Source organism: Wyeomyia smithii, chromosome 1 (genome assembly GCF_029784165.1).
Source record: "Wyeomyia smithii strain HCP4-BCI-WySm-NY-G18 chromosome 1, ASM2978416v1, whole genome shotgun sequence".
NCBI classification, from domain to species: domain Eukaryota; kingdom Metazoa; phylum Arthropoda; class Insecta; order Diptera; family Culicidae; genus Wyeomyia; species Wyeomyia smithii.
In genome coordinates, this window is record NC_073694.1 from 30,275,172 (window position 1) to 30,296,710 (window position 21,539).

The window sequence follows — 21,539 nt, forward strand, 5'->3', positions numbered from 1 at the left end:
ATATGGGTCATTCCATACGAAGTGTCCATGCCACTTGGTCCCAACCATCACAGATTTTGCTCAAAGTTGGGGGAATTATTCATCTACTGTCTCTTTGGAAAAATCCTAATTTTGGTGTCGTTGGAATACCCCCCCCCCCCCGCTCTGTAGGACCCCCCTTTTTATTGCAAAGTCACGCAATTTTTGTCGAAAATATCTTTTTTCTTTTTCTTACAATTCATAGACGTAAGATGTCCGAAAAATACTGATGGATGGATCCAGAAAAAATATAAGTTTTGACCGGAAGTGTTGCCAAATAAATTATTTTTGTATTTGAAAATTAAATTTACATTTTTCGGTAAATGCAGCCATTTTTATTATAAATTTGATAATATCATCGTGTTCCTTGGAAAATTTTATGTAAAAAGCAACTATCATTCCGGGGTAATATGAGCCAATCTCGAGACATAACATATTTACGAAAAATTAATTAAGAAATTCAAAACCATTTTCGTAAAAATGCTAATCTCGATATTGGCTCATATAACCACGTGGTGAGATGTGTTTCTTACGTAATTTTTTTCAAGAAATGCGATGAAACCATCAAATTTAACATAAATTTAGCTGCATCTCCCGATCAATGCAAATTTAGTTTAAAATACCAAAATAATCCATCTGGCAACACTTTCGGTCAAAAATATTATTTTTTTCTGGATTCCTTGGTTTAATTTCTTCAATGTTCATCTATCACAATTTTTCGTTTGTCTTACGTCTATAAATTATAAAATGAAATAATTACGAAATTCACAACTATTTTCGTAAAAATGTTATATCTCGAGATTGGCATATATTACGTCGGGATGATAGCTGCTTCTTACGTAAAATTTTCCAAGGAACACGATGAAATTATCAAATTTAAAATAAAAATGGCTGCATTGGCCGAAAAATGTAAGTTTAGTTTTCAAATACAGAAATAATTTATCTGGTAACACCTCCGGTCAAAACTTATATTTTTTCTGGATTCTTTGGTTTATTTTCGTTGTAAATCATCTATCAGTATTTTTCGGACATCTTACGTCTATGAATTGTAAGAAAAAGAAAAAAATATTTTGAACAAAAAATGCATGACTTTGCAATAAACAGGGGGTCCCACAGAGCGGGGGGTATTCCAATCGACTCCAAATTTGGGATTTTTTCAAAGTGACAGTAGATGAATAATTCTCCCAACTTTGAGCAAAATCTGTGATGGTCGTGTTCAAGTTTGTGCTTTTTCGTGGTCACTTCGTATGGAATGACCCATATGCTTTTTGCGTTTGGCTTTTATATTTTGATTTTTTTCGACTTCCAGCTTCTCCACTTTACAGCTTTCTTACTTATAGACTTTTGGGATTTTAAACGTATTTTTACTCTGAACGATTTTTTATCTTTTTCAATTTTTGATTCGTTAACGTTTTAATTTTTCCACATAATTTTCGAAAATACCCAATATGTGTGTAAAAAAATGCAATAATACATTCAGTATAAAACTTTTATACATTTACCAGCAATTAATCAGAGTACGAAGGCTAAATCATTCGTTTTCGATTTTTTTATCGTTGATTTTAAACCGCGATTAGGCTTAGCTGACTTATAGACGGTAATTAGCAAATCCCGCCGCTGTCACCAAGGATGTACGCTTCTAAGATAAAAACGATTTTCTCACCGTACCACAAAGCATTTACCACACTCATTTGTACCTTAAATATGACCTACTAGTAAGTTGAAAAAAAAATCTGCTGTATTCTTGCATTGTGTAGATTTTGAAATAAGTTGTTTACTGTATGTTCGTTTCAATTGTCGAGTTAGTTATTCTTGGGACTTCTAGACATTTGGACTTAAAAAAAATTTCACTCTATACCAATTTTGGACTTTTCTTCTTTTTGAATGTTTTGATTTGTATTGTTTTAACTTTTGCACATTATTTTCGAAAGTATCCAAAAATTCGAGCCAAAACTCAAGTTTAATAATATTTGAGATGACCTTTTTCTATATCTGTTTATGTTTTCAAAATCTTTTTTTTTTTTCACTGTAAGTTCTCAATTAATTTTTTTCGATATTTTTGAATAAAAATATAAAAAAATCAAAAAGATCTATTTCTTGGTTATCTCTTTTCGTTTTTTATGAATATCGATTTTTATTTTAAAAAAAATGTAAACGCTTGTTAAAAGTTATTCTAGCGAGAAATCCGTTATGCACGAAGCGAAATTTTTTGTCGTAGAATTTACTGTGATTTTTTCCGTATTATATTTTTCCTAGTTCCTGCCTCATGAACTAAAATAATGTACGTATGGAGAACAACAATTAGACATTCAGATAATTTTCCAAATATCTTATTTTTTAGCGCTGCCTATGACAATGCGTGTTTTACTGTTGAAATTGAACCGAACTTCCGACTTCCCTGACATCTTTGATTACAGCTCAACAACTTTGATTACAGCTCAACAACTATACTTGATATTTCGAACTGTTCAATAAGATTAGAGAACAGATCGATCTACAAAACGCAACCCAGTTTGTGTCAATTGTACATGCGGTTGCTGAGTAATAAGAGTTTGAAGGTCATTTTTCGGGGTAAAAGCTGATTTCTCTCCGCTGGGAATGGTTTAAGGAAATATATGTTTTACAATCTTTGGATAAAGCTTCTTTTCGTGGCTTTCATAACTTGAAATTTTTCGTCAGATTTGTTAAAGCAGTTCGAAAAATTGCTGAAAAAATTTATGTTTCATTTTAACATAAAATTTGTACAGTAAACAGAAAATGCTTAGTTCATCAAAGTGGTATACGACATTCGACCCATTGGACTTCATTAAGAACTTCGATTTTCACGATTATTGCCATATCGTTCTAAAAGAAAGGCAAGCACAGTAAGAAAATTAAAAACTAACTGAACTTTTCTGAGCACAGTTTTACTTACGATACGCTTTCGTGGTGTCATTGTTGACCAGCGGGAATTCGCAGCCCGGCTGCGGACTCGCTCCGTTGTTGGTGTAAAAGTCCTGATGTCCCACATTCGTGGCCGTTCCAATGATGTTCTTGTCAGTGTGAATCGCCTGCACAAACAAGGCATCCGTTTTGTCCAGTCGCTTTTGGGGCGATACCAGGAAGGGTTTCGTAAAGGATGGTCCCGCTGGATCCAAGGCGACAATCATCGGCACTTTCCCATCCAGGGCAGCACCAGCGATTCCGGAGATGTGCGCCCCCATGCTGTGTCCCACCAGTGTCACCTGCTCGATGGTTAGTCCTTGCGCGAGAAGGAATTTAATGAACTTGGCGAGATACCGGCCAACTTTGCCGGTGTTCCGAGCCGCCAGATTGTACTCCACTAAGCCCAGATAGCTCCAGTCCACAGCACAGATGTTACCTCCAAAGTGTTTAATATAATCAACGACAATCTCCCGTACCCAAGTTCGGTTGACATTATCCGTCCAGCCATGGGTTAGGAAAACTATAGGCTTCGTAATATCTATTTTTTTGTGAACGTACGGATCGTTAACAAACACTTGCTGATATGCCAGATGATCGCTGAAATTTCAACACACAAAAAAAATTAATTATTTCATTTTAAATTTTAACAATATAAAAAACTCACGGTTTCGAACACCAGAAGGTCACCTCGGACCGGACCTCATCTGTGCCGAAGAAGAGCTGTGACAGCGTATTTCCGACCGCTCCCACCACGATGCCCACCCTATTGGCTAGCAATTCATCCTCATCCAACGCGGGGGACGCTGCATCCGAAGGCCACGAATGAATATGGAAGCGGAAAGACAAAAAAAACACAGAGTATGATATTAATCCTGTCATACAAGCGAACCGAGCGTCCGACTAACCCCCCCAGCGGAGTACCAAGAAACCAATGAACAAGCGAAAAAGGATTAATATTCGCCATTCAAATATTGTTCGAGAGATCGAATAGTCCAACTGGTGGTGAATTGGGAATGCGGGAGACGGCGACTAGCAGCTTAGCCGCTGGTTCGATCTGTCCACCGGAGCGCGAGCTCGAGTCGGATGCCGGAATCAACTAAAAATCGGAACGATATTGAATTGGACATCGTTTCAGACTGTCTCGGACGGAGTTCACCGGCTAGGACCTCGAGGCGGAAGGAGCGGGATTGGATCGCCCGAGTGCTCGCAGCGCGAGTCCCGAACCGGTCATAGTTCTTCATCCACCAAATTGACAATACAATACGATATGTAAATAGAGTGTAAATTAAACTCATGATTTATAGCTGGAAAATGGTCAAACAAACATCGCTCGGTCTGCTGGGCGAATCCCTAGCACAGCAGCAGCCGCGGTTCGGGTGGTGCTAATTCAATTCGAACTAAACGCGAACAGTATGAATTGGAATGATTTTTGGAAAATTGATTGATTCTATTTGTTTCTTTTCGGCGGAACGCTAAATTCGATCTATTTTATAGTTTGCGTACTGAAGAAGATGGTGTTTGTATTAGTCGACTACTGAATTTCTATCATTCCATAAAGTTTTTTTTTAATTTGTACATGTTTCTTATTATTTTTTTTATTAATTTGTCTGTAACTCACGTATAAAGTTGTTTCATACTTTGTTTTGAATTTTCGAATACCTTCGAAGAGCATTGTAATGTTTCTATCAAAACAAATTTTATTGCGATTTTTATGGCGAATCCCGCCGCTGTCACCAAGGATCTGTATAATTCTGCCTTATGTTGAAATCTTTTTTGTGAATTTGCGCGTAGTTGTTGTTAAGTATTCAGTAAAGCCCCTATTGCTTTAGCTTTAAATATTAATTTCTCGAACTTTGAATACTTGTTTCATATTTCAGAAGTTCGCCACGAAAATCCATCTTGAATTTTCATTATTTCTTGGTCATTAAAATCAATAAACCCTGTAGATCATTGATTCCTAAACTTTGCTTGCAATATAGTTTAGGACTCTATGCTGCAGCACATTTTTCTTCATGGCTTCATACTCAACGTAGAAGTATTAAGTATTCCTTCAGTTATTGATAACACTTATGCTCCAAGCAAGCCAAACGATTTTTCAAACCGAAAAACAGTTTACTGCATCGGGAATCGAACTCTTGCCTTTTAGCTTGAAATGTTGTGCTCTTACCGCCTCAGTTAAAACATACAAACCCCCAAAGTATGACAAAAGAAACCTGAGCAACATGGAACAATTATTTATTATTGAAATTGTTTTAATTAAGAATTCTGAAAGAGTCAGAAACTGACCTTCAAATTCTGTATGAACGGAAACTTATATTCAACATCAACCTTTGATATATCTACCACAAATTAGTGAAAATACGGAGGTTTAATCATTTGGTTTCGATTGTTTTATCGATGAGTCGAAACCACGATTATGCTTAGCTGACCTATAATATGGAGTGACTGCAATTGACAAATCCCGCCGCTGTCACCAATACACTATAACGATAAAACCAATTTTCTTCCCGCTTTGTGTCGCTCGGAATGAATTTATAACACGAATTTCTACCCCTAATAAGGCTCACTTGAAAAAAGCTTTTTCTGGCTTTTAAGGGCCATAAAAAGCCAAAATAGAAAATGATCCCAAATTGACCTTTCAATCGCCGAAAAGTGCTTCTAAGGGCCAGATATGGCCAAACAGAAAATGACCCCAAATTGAGTTCAGAACCGCCGAAAATTGTTTCTAAGGGCCAGAAAATGCCAAAACAGAAAATGATCCCGAATAGAGCTCAAAACCGCCGAAAAGTGGTTCCAAAGGCGAGAAAAAGCCAAAATAAAAAATGAAATGAAATTGAGCTTAGAATCGCCGAAAAGTGCTTCTAATGGCCAGAAAAGGTCAAAATAGAAAATGATCCCAAATTGAGCTCAGAATCGCCAAAAAGTGCTTCTAAAGGCCAGAAAAGGCTAAAATAGAAAATGATCCCCAATTGAGCTCAGATTCGCCAAAAAGTGCAGAAAAGGCCAAAATAGTAAATGATTCCAAATCGAGCTCAGATTCGCCTAAAAGTGCTTCTAATGGCCAGAAAAGGCCAAACTTGAAAATGATCCCAAATTGAGCTCAGAATCGTCGAAAACTGCAGAAAAGGTCAAAATAGAAAATGATCCCAAATTGAGCTCAGAATCGCCGAAAAGTGCAGAAAAGGCCAAAATAGTAAATGATCCCAAATTGAGCTCAGATTCGCCAAAAAGAGCTTCTAAAGGCCAGAAAAGGCCAATCTATAAAATGATCCCAAATTGAGCTCAGAATCGCCGCAAACTGCTTCTAAAGGCCAGAAAAGGCCAAAATAGAAAAAGATCTCAAATTGAGCTCAAAATCGCCGAAAAGTGCTTCTAGAGGCCAGAAAAGGCCAAACTAGAAAATGGTCCCAAATTTAGCTCAGAATCGCCGAAAACTGCTTCTAAAGCCAGAAAAGGCCGAAATAGAAAATGATCCCAAATTGAGGACAGATTCGCCAAAAAGTGTTTCTAAAGGCCAAAATAGAAAATGATCCCAAATTGAGCTCAAAATCGCCCAAATGTGCTTCTAAAGGCCAGAAAAGGCCAAAATAGAAAATGATCCCAAATTGAGCTCAGAATCGCCGAAAACTGCTTCTAAAGCCAGAAAAGACCACGATAGAAAATGATCCCAAATTGAGCTCAGATTCGCCAAAATGTGCTTCTAAAGGCCAAAATATAAAATGATCCAAAATTTAGCTCAGAATCGCCGGAAAGTGCTTCTAAAGGCCAGAAAAGGCGAAACTAGAAAATGATCCCAAATTGAGCTCAGATTCGCCAGAAAGTGCTTCCAAAGGCCAGAAAAGGCCAAACTAGAAAATGATCCCAAATTGAGCTCAGAATCGCCGAAAAGTGCTTCTAAAGGCCAGAAAAGGCCAAACTAGAAAATGATCCCGAATTGAGCTCAGAATCGCCGAAAACTGCTTCTAAAGGCCAGAAAAGGCCAAAATAGAAAATGATCCCAAATTGAGCTCAAAATCGCCTAAATGTGCTTCTAAAGGCCAGAAAAGGCCAAAATAGAAAATGATCCCAAATTGAGCTCAGAATCGCCGAAAACTGCTTCTAAAGCCAGAAAAGACCACGATAGAAAATGATCCCAAATTGAGCTCAGATTCGCCAAAATGTGCTTCTAAAGGCCAAAATATAAAATGATCCAAAATTTAGCTCAGAATCGCCGAAAAGTGCTTCTAAAGGCCAGAAAAGGCGAAACTAGAAAATGATCCCAAATTGAGCTCAGATTCGCCAGAAAGTGCTTCCAAAGGCCAGAAAAGGCCAAAATAGAAAATGATCCCAAATTGAGCTCAGAATCGCCGAAAAGTGCTTCTAAAGGCCAGAAAAGGCGAAACTAGAAAATGATCCCAAATTGAGCTCAGAATCGCCGAAAACTGCTTCTAATAGCCAGAAAAGGCCAAAATAGAAAATGATCCCAAATTGAGCTCAAAATCGCCTGAATGTTCTTCTAAAGGCCAGAAAAGGCCAAAATAGAAAATGATCCCAAATTGAGCTCAGAATCGCCGAAAACTGCTTTAAAGGACCAGAAAAGGCCAAACTAGAAAACGATCCCAAATTGAGCTCAGAATCGCCGAAAACTGCTTCTAAAGCCAGAAAAGACCAAAATAGAAAATGATCCCAAATTGAGCTCAGATTCGCCAAAAAGTGCTTCTAAAGGCCAAAATATAAAATGATCCAAAATTTAGCTCAGAATCGCCGAAAAGTGCTTCTAAAGGCCAGAAAAGGCGAAACTAGAAAATGATCCCAAATTGAGCTCAGATTCGCCAGAAAGTGCTTCCAAAGGCCAGAAAAGGCCAAACTAGAAAATGATCCCAAATTGAGCTCAGAATCGCCGAAAAGTGCTTCTAAAGGCCAGAAAAGGCCAAACTAGAAAATGATCCCCAATTGAGCTCAGAATCGCCGAAAACTGCTTCTAAAGGCCAGAAAAGGCCAAAATGGAAAATGATCCCAAATTGAGGGCCAGAAAAGGCCAAACTCGCCAAAAAGTGTTTCTAAAGGCCAGAAAAGGCCAAACTAGAAAATGATCCCAAATTGAGCTCAGAATCGCCGAAAACTGCTTCTAATAGCCAGAAAAGGCCAAAATAGAAAATGATCCCAAATTGAGCTCAAAATCGCCTAAATGTGCTTCTAAAGGCCAGAAAAGGCCAAAATAGAAAATGATCCCAAATTGAGCTCAGAATCGCCGAAAACTGCTTTAAAGGACCAGAAAAGGCCAAACTAGAAAACGATCCCAAATTGAGCTCAGAATCGCCGAAAACTGCTTCTAAAGCCAGAAAAGACCAAAATAGAAAATGATCCCAAATAAAAAGTGCTTCTGAAGGCCAGAAAAGGCCAAACTAGAAAATGATCCCAAATTGAGCTCAGATTCACCGAAAAGTGCTTTTAAAGGCTAGAAAAGGCCAAAATAGAAAATGATCCCAAATTGAGCTCAGAATTGTCGAAAACTGTAGAAAAGGCCAAAATAGAAAATGATCCCAAATTGGGCTCAGAATCGCCGAAAAGTGCTTCTAAAGGCCAGAAAAGGCCAAAATAGAAAAAGATCTCAAATTGAGCTTAGAATTGCCGAAAACTACTTCTAAAGGACAGAAAATTCAGACAAGAAAATGATCCCAAAATAAGCTCAGAATCGCCAAAACGTGCTTCTAAAGGCCAGAAAAAGACAAAATAGGAAATGATCCCAAATTGAGCTCAGAATCGCCGAAAAGTGCTTTTAAAAGCCAGAAAAGGCCAAAATAGAAAATGATCTCAAATTGAGCTCAGAATCGCCGAAAAGTACTGCTAAAGGCCAGATTTGTGCAACATTTTTTTTTTTCACTTTTGTCGACCAATGTAATTGGAAAATCCCGCCGCTGTCACCAACGATATTCGCTCAAAGATAAAACCTGTTTTCTTCCGGGACGGGTGGCTTCGTGTCACGCGGAATGAATTTATTGCACTCATTTTCACCTTGACCTAGCTTTCAATTACCTGTTTGAAGTATTTTAATTACTTGTCCATTTTTGTTCAATTTTATTGTTATATTTACTAAATTTTCATAATTAGTAGTCCGTTAATTCATGCATATTTTCACGATAAACTTTTTTTTAATTCATACACTATTTTGTGTAATTGGCGCCGATGAGTACTTGAAGCTCTAGCAGACTGTGGATAGACAAACAAAGTAGTAGAACTGCTCATCAAAAGATTGCGACCAGCATATTTTTCAAACTCAATTTTTTGCAGATTTAAATTTGTGTGAGGCTTACTAATGATATATATTTCATGATACAAACCACACACGCGTAGAGTGCGTGGCGCCAACAATATTCTTATTGCTTATTGATTTAACTCAGTCCCAAAAATATGTCTTTGGAGTAAACCATGCTCATTTGTACGTGGCCCCAGCAGCCTTCCCGTGGTATGCTAATTTAAATCGGATCCACTTTGTGTATTATAGTATTTTTCATTCTTCTGAGATAGCAATCTATTGTCTGTTTGTTTGAATCGGTCTAAGACGAGGAAGTTGAACAATATTGTGATCTAAAGCGTTTCCATGCCAAATAACCAAATAACTCTGCAATACAAAGCATTGCAAATATAATTTACTGTATATAAACGTTTAAATTTACTGTATATAAACGTAAACACCACTACGGGTCAGTAAAAAAACACAAACTGATAAAAATTCGCACAATAAGAAAGCGTCAGAAATGAAATTGGTTTTCCAACTTTTTCATTATGCATTATGGTAATAAGCAAATTGTGCAGACAATCTGTGCAGTAGGGAAAGCGAAAAATAAGCGAACTGGAAATATGATACAAATTTGGAAAAATATCCCGCATCCCGACGGGACTTGAACCCGCAATCTCCCTGTCTCCGGCATGGTGTTTTGACCAATTAAACTACGGGGGACGGTGGTACTGTTCCACAATCTATATGCGTATCACATTCCACTGCTGACCGTCCCCCGTAGTTTAATTGGTCAAAACACCATGCCGGAGACAGGGAGATTGCGGGTTCAAGTCCCGTCGGGATGCGGTATATTTTTCCAAATCTGTATCATATTTATAGTTTGCTTATTTTTCACTTTCCCCACTGCACACATTGTCTGCTTAATGAACTCGAATATTAACGGGTAAAAGCCGTTGTTAAAAATAGAAATTTAGGTGGAAAAAGCAGGTTGTGGTCGTGGAAATGTATAAACATATTTGATTTTGAAACTTTTCCTCCGATTTCGCCACGAAACACGAAAATGATGGTAAGGCTATCACCATACATACCATAGTAATATTATAGACGAAATTTAAATTCGATCTCAATCGAAATTAACCATTTACCGTTTACAATTAACCAAGCAGAAATTGAACATTTTCTGCTGATAAAGCAGTATATATTTGAGAGAAATCATACAACATACTTCGAAAAAAAATGTGTTCTTGAAAAGGACGGACTTTAAAGTCGCATCGTTTACAGCTCTTCAAAATTAATATGAAAAATGTATGAAAAGTGTTTTTATGGATATTTAAAAATCCTTCGGAGAATGGATTGAGATTTTTCTTAACATATATATTAACGAAATTGACGAGCAATAACCAATCCAATTATTACCCGCACGTAGAACCTCCCTAACAACAGCAGCAGCAACGGCGTAGTCTGTAGTGGAATGTGCAATTCTGAAGGCGCGGTCGCGTCTCTCCATGAGCAGCAATGCATCCTGCCCTGCTTTCATCGACTCCATTTGTTATCTCCTCGTCGTTTGGCAAAATACAGCAGCAGCAGCAGCTCATCCCTAGTAATATTTCCCAACCAAAAGCGAAGCGGGATTCTGCTGGCGACGGACCGTAGCAAATTGCTGCCGAACTCAACAAGACTTGATTTTTTTTTTTTTTTTTTTTTTTGTTCAAGTTCCTACAACCCCACAGGAAGTGAATTCCCGCTGTGCGCCCTCTTGTTTTGCACAGACATCGCAACGTTACACCGCGAGAATAATGAAAAATTGTATAGCTTCAAATCGATCGGATTTCGGTGGAATAGGCATAATGATTATGGCCGAAATTAGCAGGAATGTCCATTTTTTTTGTTTCATTCTAGTTTCAGAAAATTCATCCACGAACAATGATAAGCGAAGCGGAGTGGCTTTTTATATGCTACCATTGAAATGAATTCTAATTAGGCATATACTTCAAATGTGGATGGTCTTTCGAGTCAATGACGCCGATATTTTAAAGCTTGTGTGTGTGCATGAGGGACCTATTTATTCTGATTTTTCCGGTTCGTTTAAATTACTACATCATTTGAGCTTGAATTTGAAGGGGAGTTGCCTTTTCAATTATAGCGTGAAATATTTTTAAGAACAACACAAAAACGAACGTAACTTAAACCAAGCTCTACAATAGGACATTCCACAGCTCCAACAACCGCCTGCCGGTCGAACACAACCCGTTTCATTAATGGGGAGAATTCATTTTCAAAATGAGATTTCCTGTCCCTTCGAGGAATGAAGAACTCCAACCGCAACTATTGAAAAATGCAAAGTCATGTCAAAGTCACGAAGTCATGTGGAGCCGCCGAGATCCACTGCTGCGGTTGGATATGTAGATTTTTTGTCATCGCCTTCCAGCGCACCGAGAGGACGAACTGAACCAGCAGCAGTAAGACAGATAGATAATTGGAGGAAGGCTGCACTTTCCACTCCCCGGCAGCGGTCGAAACGGGAAGAAATATTCTAGAGGATCCACTGCAGGACCTTCTCGGCGGAGACCAGCGCGGAAGGGGAATCGGTTCAGTAATGGTTGGGGCGAAGTAGCGCGTTCAAACTACTTCTTGTTAAATTCTTCCGCTCGACCGGTTTCTGAATGGGCCTCTGCCGGAGATAGCCGTTAGAAAGTCGAGATGAGGGAAACAGATGACTTGGCGAGAGTTGAGTTTTTTTTTTTGCTCCTTCGTCCTTCGTCCAAACCCGCACCCGGGTCCGCACTGCAAAATGAGATGTTTGACGAGAATCGGAATGATTATCTTATTTTACTGCTGGCATGTTATTTTTTTCAATTTTATTCCTTCTATTTACTCGCCAGTCCAACCCAGACTCCACTCGAGAACGGTTCGCCCTAATGATATGGCATTTCCAGACGCGATGACATAGTTGACAGACTCATAAAAAGTGACAAGTAACATTTCACTCTTGCCCATCTGACAGAGGATGGAACTGCAACCGACACTGCACCACGATTGCTGCTCGACTTCCACCCAAACACGCAGCAGCAGCAGCAGATGCAATGCAAGTCAATTTGTGCGGGTCTCCGATGCTCGTCAACCGGCAACGGATCGATACGGTAGTGCAGTGAGCAGAAGCTCAGTTTATAACATCATGTGCGTGTCCGCTACTGCATGCGCTTGTTTGATTTGACCCAACTTAGTGCGTAATTGAGTTTAATTGTTCCAAAAATCGACCCAACAAAGCGGCACCGCATTGGAGGCGCTAAATCGGATGGATTAATATTTGCACATCCTGTCTCGGAACGGGAGCCACGATGCAAATGATTGCTATTTGGGTTGTAATATTGCTGTGCAAGGGGTGCTATTGGTTTCAATCACTTGTACACCAGTGAGAAGGTGAGCAATCTGTCGGATTATGTTGAACGAAGATGAAAACTACAGCTTTGAAACCGTGAAGCCATATTAGATAATTGATAATATGTATAGATAAAAATTAATTTCAGTCTATTGTGCACATTTCCAGATTTTGTTGAGTCATTTCTTTTGTTTTTTTTTTGCTTGCAAAATAATTTCAAAAATTATCTGCATTTCAGATACACTGGGGTCTTTTTTCACGCGGTTAGTTGAACCGCGTTGAAAAAAAAATCCGCGTATAAAAAAACCGCGTAACTTGAAAAAAAATTGCGTGAAAAAAAACTCCATTCAATAAAAAGATCCGATTGAAAATAATAGCACGTGAGTAAATATAAACTTGAAAAATGATATACAAATTGTAACAGAACACACAAAATGAGTTGGAATGCTTCCAAAATGAAAATTCATTGAAGAACAAGACAATAACTCCGTTCTGTGCCGAACACGCATCAGTATCGGACGTGTTTGGTGATCGCTCCGATAGAATATAAAACAAAAGACGCGCGAGCAAGTGTTGGCATTGTTTGCCTGGTCGAGTGAAGGTTCAAGGTCGCCCGCCTTTGTGCAACTGTTTCGCATCGTGGCTGTTTGCTGGTGCGTAAGCCGATTTGGCTGCTAAGTGATTTGTGCTACAGCAGTGGACGAGAATCTCAACACAAAGGAGGAAAAAGAAGAAGCCAACAGTTGACAGCGAGTTGTGTCGCTGTGCTGAGTGATCACACACCCGGCTCGCTGCTGGTGGCTGTTTGGAGCTGCTGTATTGGTGCTGCTGGCTGCAACGGCTGCAGCTTCGACCGTTCGGACAACCAACCCTGCTGAAAGGAGAAGTAAAGAGGTACGTGTTCTGTCGGCGCTAGTGCGCTAGATTTAGCGCGATGGATGTAGATCCCTCGCCTCCCGTGCCACCATCCCCGAACCCCTCCAACCCTGTCCCTCCTGCCAACCCTTCCTCTGTTAATTCTCCAGTCCCCCCTCGCCCCAGGCTTTACCCGGACGGATCTCAGGGCTTACTGTTACTGTTTTCTTTCGGCCAAAAGCAGGACCGAAATCGAAACCGTTAAACATCCTGCAGATTTCGAAAGACCTGACGGAGGGGTACAAGGCCGTAACCGAAATCTCCAAGGTCAGACCCAACAAGCTCCGTGTCGTGGTCAGCGACCTGGAACAGGCCAACGCTATTGCTCGCTCCGAGCTTTTCACACGCGAGTATCGCGTTTATATACCCGCACGAGACGTGGAGATCGACGGTGTCATAACCGATTCGAGTCTGTCGGTCGAGTGTATCTTGGCAAGCGGTTTTGGCTGCTTCAAAAATGCTTTGTGTCACGACGTAAAAGTAAAGATCATAGATTGCAAGCAATTGCGGTCTGTGTCTCTTGTCAACGGCACAAAAGTGTACACTCCGTCAGACTCGTTTCGTGTTACGTTTGCCGGATCTGCTCTCCCTAGCCACGTCTCGATCGATCGGGTTCGTCTGCCTGTGCGATTGTATGTACCCCGTGTTATGAATTGCACCAATTGCAAGCAGCTAGGCCACACAGCCGCCTACTGCTGCAATAAAGCACGATGTAGCAAGTGTGGAGAAACACATGCTGACGATTCTTGCAGTGTAATTGCTGAAAAATGTATTCACTGCGGGGAAAATCAGCATGAGCTCTCCACATGCCCGGTGTACATGCAACGCAGAGATAAAATCAAGCGGTCACTTAAGGAGCGTTCAAAGCGATCTTACGCTAAGATGCTGAAGAAGACCGTGACCACTTCTACCATAACATCGAACCCCTTTGATCTGTTGTCCTCTGATGAAACCGATTCTGACGATTCACCAGCGGGAACAACTTATGCCAATCCTGGGGCGTCTAGAAAGAGGAAAAATATTTCCTCTCCTAAACATCCCCGAAAAGGTCCTAAGATTTCCCAAAGTGAAATGAAAGTTGCAAACAAACCAAACAGTGCTGCGGAAAAACCGAAGCAAACTCCTCCTGGGCTTGCAAATTTAAAGTCCCAGAAGGAGTTCCCAGCACTGCCAGGAACATCTAAAACCCCAGTTGTTCCTTTTGCACTCCCAGTTGATGAAACAAACTCTGGATTAGTGAAATTTTCTGACATTGTGGACTGGATTTTTGAAAATTTCAATATACCCGATCCTATTAAAATTTTTCTTACAGCATTCCTCCCAACAGTTAGATCATTTTTGAAGCAGTTGACTGCCCAATGGCCCCTCCTTGCAGCGATTGTATCCTTCGATGCCTAATTCAACTGCGTATACGAAGGATTTTATCTCTGTCTTACAGTGGAATTGTAGAAGTATTTCACCAAAAATGGATTCATTTAAAGTTTTAATAAATAGAAACAAATGCGATGCATTTTCCCTTTGTGAAACTTGGCTTACTTCAAATATTGATCTCAACTTCCATGATTTTAATATTATTCGCCTTGATCGAGACACCCCATATGGAGGAGTACTTTTAGGGATTAAAAAGTGCTATTCTTTCTATCGTATTAACCTCCCCTCGATTCCAGGCATCGAAGTTGTAGCATGTCAAATGAATTTACAAGGTAAAGAGCTTTGTATTGCCTCAATATATATTCCTCCCAGAGCACAGGTCGGGCAACGGCTGCTCTTTGATTTAATAGAACTTCTTCCCTCGCCACGTTTGATTTTGGGAGACTTCAACTCTCATGGTGTGGCTTGGGGTTCCCCCTACAATGATAACCGCTCCTCTTTAATCTATAACCTTTGCGATGACTTCGACATGACTATTTTAAACAACGGTGAAATGACACGTATCCCGAAACCTCCAGCGCGCCCAAGCGCTTTGGATCTATCCTTATGTTCGACGTCGCTACGGTTGGATTGCACATGGAAGGTAATCCTCGATCCTCACGGTAGCGACCATTTGCCTATTCTTATTTCAATTACTAACGGTTCAACTCGCATGCGACCAATTGACATTCCGTATGACCTCACACGGAATGTCGATTGGAAGTTATACGAGGAAATGATTTCAAAAGCGATCGAGTCGATTCAACATCACCCACCACTTGAAGAATACAACCTCCTCGCGGGCTTAATCCTCGACGCCGCGTTGCAAGCCCAAACGAAGAAATATCCCGGCGTAACGATCAAAGAGCGGCCTCCAACTCCGTGGTGGGACAAAGAGTGCTCCGATGTCTACACGCAAAGATCCGACGCGTTTTTGGCCTTCCAGAAGGGAGGTATACCCGACGACTATATACGGTATTCGGAGCTTAATACCAAGCTTAAAAGCCTGGCTAAAGCAAAGAAACGCGGATATTGGCGTCGGTTCGTGAACGAGACGTCGAGGGAGACATCGATGAGCACTCTTTGGAACACAGCCCGAAGAATGCGGAATCGCGTAACGGTCAACGAAAGCGAGGAGTCTTCAAGTCGGTGGATATTTGATTTTGCCAGGAAAGTATGTCCGGGCTCTGTTCCTGCGCAAAACTTTGTTCGCGATACGTCTCCGGGTCACGACGCGATAGAATCACCTTTTACGATGGCAGAATTTTCAGTTGCCCTCCTGTCCTGTAACAATAACGCACCTGGGTTAGATAGAATCAAATTCAACTTGTTGAAGAATCTACCCGGCAATGCCAAGAGGCGCTTGTTGAACTTGTTCAATAAGTTCCTGGAGCAAAACATTGTACCGCAGGATTGGAGGCAAGTGAAGCTGATCGCCATCCAAAAACCAGGGAAACCAGCTTCTGATCACAACTTATATAGGCCGATTGCAATGCTATCCTGTATCCGGAAATTGATGGAAAAAATGATACTCCGTCGTTTCGTCCACTGGGTCGAATCAAATGGTCTACTATCAGATACTCAATTTGGCTTCCGCCGTGCCAAAGGGACGAATGATTGTCTTGCGTTGCTTTCAACAGATATTCAGCTGGCGTATGCTCGCAAAGAACAAATGGCGTCTGCGTTCTTGGACATTAAGGGGGCTTTTGATTCCGTTTCTATTGACATTCTTTCGGGTAAACTTCACCGACAAGGATTTTCTCCAATTTTGAACAATTTTTTGCACAATTTGCTGTCCGAAAAGCACATGCATTTTACGCACGGCGATTTGGCAACTTTTCGCATTAGCTACATGGGTCTTCCCCAGGGCTCATGTTTAAGGCCCCTTCTTTACAACTTTTATGTAAATGACATCGACGAATGTCTGGCAAATTCATGCACGATAAGACAACTTGCAGACGACAGTGTAATCTCTGTTACAGGAGCCAAAGCTGCCGATTTGCAAGGACCATTGCAAGATACCTTGGACAATTTGTCTGCTTGGGCTTTACAGCTAGGTATCGAATTCTCTCCGGAGAAGACTGAGATAGTAGTTTTTTCTAGGAAGCATGAACCTGCTCAGCTTCAAGCACAATTAATGGGTAAAACGATTTCTCAGGTTTTGGTACACAAATATCTTGGTGTCTGGTTCGACTCTAAAGGCACCTGGGGTTGTCACGTTAGGTATCTGATGAAAACATGTCAACAAAGAGTGAACTTTCTTCGTACAATAACCGGACAATGGTGGGGAGCCCACCCAGGAGACCTTATAAGGCTTTACCAAACAACGATATTGTCTGTCATTGAGTACGGGTGTTTCTGCTTCCGCTCCGCAGCAAACACACATTTGATCAAACTGGAGCGAATACAATATCGTTGTTTGCGTATCGCCTTGGGTTGCATGCAGTCGACCCATACGATGAGTTTGGAGGTCTTAGCTGGAGTACTACCATTGAAAAACCGCTCCTGGAGCCTGTCTTCTCGCATTCTTATCAAATGTGAGGTCTTGAACCGTCCTGTGATTGAAAATTTTGAAAGGTTAATCGAACTTAATTCTCAAACCCGTGTCGACTTATCAAATACTTCTGATTCTACTGTGTTTTTCGATACATCCATGATAGAAGAAACTCGTGGAATCCCGGATCATTTACGCGTGCAGCAGATCCCTGAAAATTTTTCCAATAAATATCGAAACATCAACTGCGACAATATGTTCTACACTGACGGACGGATCACTTTTGATGGGTCCACTGGCTTCGGTATTTTCAATAACAATTTAACCATCTCCCATAAGCTTGATAATCCTCCTTCTGTTTACGTCGCAGAATTGGCTGCAATTCAGTACACCCTAGGGATTATCGAAAAAATGCCCACGGACCATTATTTCATCTTTACGGACAGTCTCAGTTCCATTGAGGCTCTCCGATCGATGAAAGATGTTAAGCACTCTCCGTATTTCCTGGGGAAAATACGGGAACATCTGAGTGCTTTTCCCGAAAAATCGTATCAGATTACCTTAGCGTGGGTCCCTTCTCACTGCTCGATACCGGGCAATGAGAAAGCGGACTCTTTGGCTAAGGTGGGCGCAACAAACGGTTGAATTTATGAAAGACCAATTGCCTTTAATGAATTTTTCTCATTTGTACGTCAGAATACGATCATCAGTTGGCAAAATGCTTGGACCAGAGGGGAACTGGGAAGGTGGTTACATTCCATAATCCCCAAGGTGTCGACGAACCCGTGGTTCAAGGGGTTGGATGTAGGTCGGGATTTCATTTGCGTGATGTCCAGGCTTATGTGCAATCACTATAGATTTGACGCGCATCTCCGTCGTGTTGGGCCCGGGGAAAGTGGTATCTGTGCCTGTGGTGAGGGTTATCACGACATAGAGCACGTTGTTTGGTCATGCACTGTACACCGTGACGCCAGGTCTAAATTAATAGCTTCCCTGCAGGCCGAAGGTAGGCAGTCGGCTGTTCCTGTTCGTGATGTCTTGGCGAGCCGTGACCTATCCTACATGTCCCTTATATACGTTTTCCTGAAATCCATCCACGCCCCAGTTTAGTCCTACCCCCTTCCGCCTGCATCCAGCCTAACGACAAGAACACGTTAAGACCCCGGATCCGGAAACAGCAATCAGACCCGCACGATACTCTCAAGGCCCGAGGGAGACAACCCAATATGCCAGTCCGTAATATCTTGGCCCAGCAGCGGACAATATTCAATATGCTGCTTACCTATGGCGATGGAAAACCATCAAACAACAAATCAGTGCTTTTAATGCAAAACATTCTAGCTTTAAGTTAGATTTAGTTTCAGCTCGTAGTCGGCAGCGAGGATAAAAAATTTGCTTTTAGTTACTAAGATACTTTAGAAAGTAAGCTACCAGATATAATTGGCCCCGTAAACATTAAATTATATTTGTGCCGTGTCAAATAAATTATAGATGAACAAAAAAAAAGACAATAACTTTTTCAGAACGATTTTACCATATTTTTAAGTTTTCGTTCCTTAATCGGAAGTTAATCGCAACGACCCTGACTCGTATCGTTATACAATTATTAATGTATTTTTTTGTTCCTTTTTCCCGAATCAACTGAAATATTTTATTATTAGATAAGAACAGCGAATATGTTAAAAATATGCATTATTTAGATTGATAAAACAGAAAATCTTATAGTCATGATTGATACGATTGATTTTTTACTTTATTAGATTCACTTATACTAAACTTATTTAATACTGCGTGAAAATAATCATACAGGCAGGCTTGTCCTTTCTCCTCAGAGAATCACTAGCGTCACTAGGAGAATATCTTTCACTGCGGAAACAACTTCTCTCACACTTGTGAGCAATTCGATGTACTTGTTTGAAGAGAGCAGCGAATCGTCTGTATCTGAGGAGGCTGCAAACAACTTAGTAGAAAAGAAGATTACGTTTGCTTTACATCTCGAAACTGGAAAAAAAATATTTAGGCGCCACTTCTAATCACATTCTTCTACGAGAAAACTCAAGTTGTCTCTCAGCTCAGCGTATTCTCACTCTTCTTCCGCTCGGCTGTAATGTAACAGGAAGTAAATTATATTTTTCTGCAAGCAGCAGAGGCTTAGCACAAAGCAGAAGATAGAAGTGTGGTGCAAAAATCACAAGGGTTGTATGCAAAGCCACGACCGCAAGGTTGACGTAGACCTACATAAGGTTGTTTGATACATTATTTTTATTGAATATTATTAAAATTCTGTGCAAATGAGAAGTACTACCGAATTTAACTTGCACATATAAATACGACCCCACTGATCAGGAAAGGAACAAACATTTTGCGGCGCCAACAAGTTTCAACAGTTAGAGTGTGCATGTGCATGCAAATTAAGATAATTAACTTTTAGTTATAGCGCAGAGCGAGAATATATCAAATCTTCAATTCATTTGTTTGGTTGACTATGACGTAGACCTACATAAGGTTGTTTGATACATTATTTTTATTGAATATTATTAAAATTCTGTGCAAATGAGAAGTACTACCGAATTTAACTTGCACATATAAATACGACCCCACTGATCAGGAAAGGAACAAACATTTTGCGGCGCCAACAAGTTTCAACAGTTAGAGTGTGCATGTGCATGCAAATAAAGATAATTAACTTTTAGTTATAGCGCAGAGCGAGAATATATCAAATCTTCAATTCATTTGTTTGGTTGACTATGCTTCACAGGATCATGAGCGGCTTCGGCTGAGGCCCTTTTATAGGCCAAATATAACATTTCAAATTTCAAAGTCTATAACTCGGCCGACCGTGCTTGGGAAGCAATCATATTAACGACCAATCAGATCAATCAAATTTTGCGCTACAAGGATTGACCATTTACAATAATTTAGTTTTTTTTGTCGTAATTGAGGCTGAATAATTTTTAAGGTTTGATTATGTGAAAATTTAATTTTTATGCAGATAATAAAAGCTGTTCGGGTGTTATGCTTATTACTGAACGAAAAGTTAATTCAGTACGTACTGAGTCATGGAGATTAGGTCAAATTTTAATTGTTCCAAATTTGAAGGTGTAAAATATTAACTCTTCAATTAGGTATTTATTTCATCCTGAAAAGGACAATTTTCTGTTTAACTCAATATCGGATAAAATGCCGATCGCTTCTCTGCGTTATTACTAACGGTGCGAATAAGGTATTCCTTGTGATAGAATAACACAGTGAAAAGCTGTTTTAACACTTAAAACTAGACGTCTCATGTATTTTGAGACGCCAGCTTTCCAGAACGTTGGTGTGTTGTCAAAATGAGACAACTTTTCATTGGATGCATTTACTAGTGCCCGCTATCGCATAGAGACAGCATTTCACTAGAGGAAGTGCCCCACTGCATCAGCTGGCCCTGCTACTATCGATGCTGATACCAGCTGCAACTGCTGCTGCTGCTAAGGGAGGACTGGTGTTGTCGCTGTCTAGAACTATTATGAGCGGCTGAAACAGGCTCTTACATAAACCAAATAGCACATTTAAAATTTCAAGGTCTATGATTCTGTCGACCGTGCTTGGGAAGCAATCATATAACGACCAATCAGAGGTCGAATTTTTCGTTTGGACAAGGCTTGACAATTATCAATAGTACAATAGTTTGAATAATAAAGAACGAAGAAAATCCATCGAAAACTACCCGATTTATTAGCATTTGAATTGGACATATTTTTCACATTTTCCGATTTCAGATTTTCATGTTACATCCCTATGTAGCCGAGTATGTAGCCGAACTTCCTGAGAGACGTAGTTCTACGTCAAAAAACAAGCAGGCAGCGCTCACGCCGGTGAAGAAGTGCGCGATGAATTTTAACTTCGCATTTTTCACATATTGAGGAGAATAACAAGTAATCATGTAGAATCGTGATCGGAACCAAAAATGTATCGTAATCGAACCAGCAATTTTATTTCAGATTCATTTGAATTCGATTATTCTAGGCAGACAATTTAATTTCCTAAAACTATTCTTAACATTTCAAAATGGTCACTTCCAGCACAGGCAAAAGGAAGCGGTGAAGTTTCAGAAGTGTTCCAATCATGGTATAAGAAAGGCCTTCGCATTTCATCAATAATTCCAATTAAAGTTCACTAGTTAAAGCAAATATTTC

At 40.1% G+C, this 21,539-nt stretch overlaps 1 protein-coding gene across 8 annotated transcripts in view; it reads right to left on the reverse strand.

Annotated features, from left to right (window-relative positions):
• The window catches only part of LOC129717439 (phospholipase A1 3-like), a 63,946-nt gene that overhangs the window by 9,072 nt on the left and 33,335 nt on the right, over positions 1-21,539 (reverse strand). For 7 of the 8 annotated variants that reach the window (XM_055667330.1, XM_055667331.1, XM_055667329.1 and 4 more), the window contains 2 exons: positions 3,608-3,746; positions 2,933-3,540 (listed from right to left, as the gene is read on the reverse strand). In XM_055667330.1, coding sequence (XP_055523305.1) covers positions 2,933-3,540; positions 3,608-3,746 — 747 coding nt within the window. Of the gene's footprint in view, positions 1-2,577; positions 2,863-2,932; positions 3,541-3,607; positions 3,747-21,539 lie in introns of those variants that run through there. The other variant, XM_055667333.1, reaches the window with a different exon arrangement.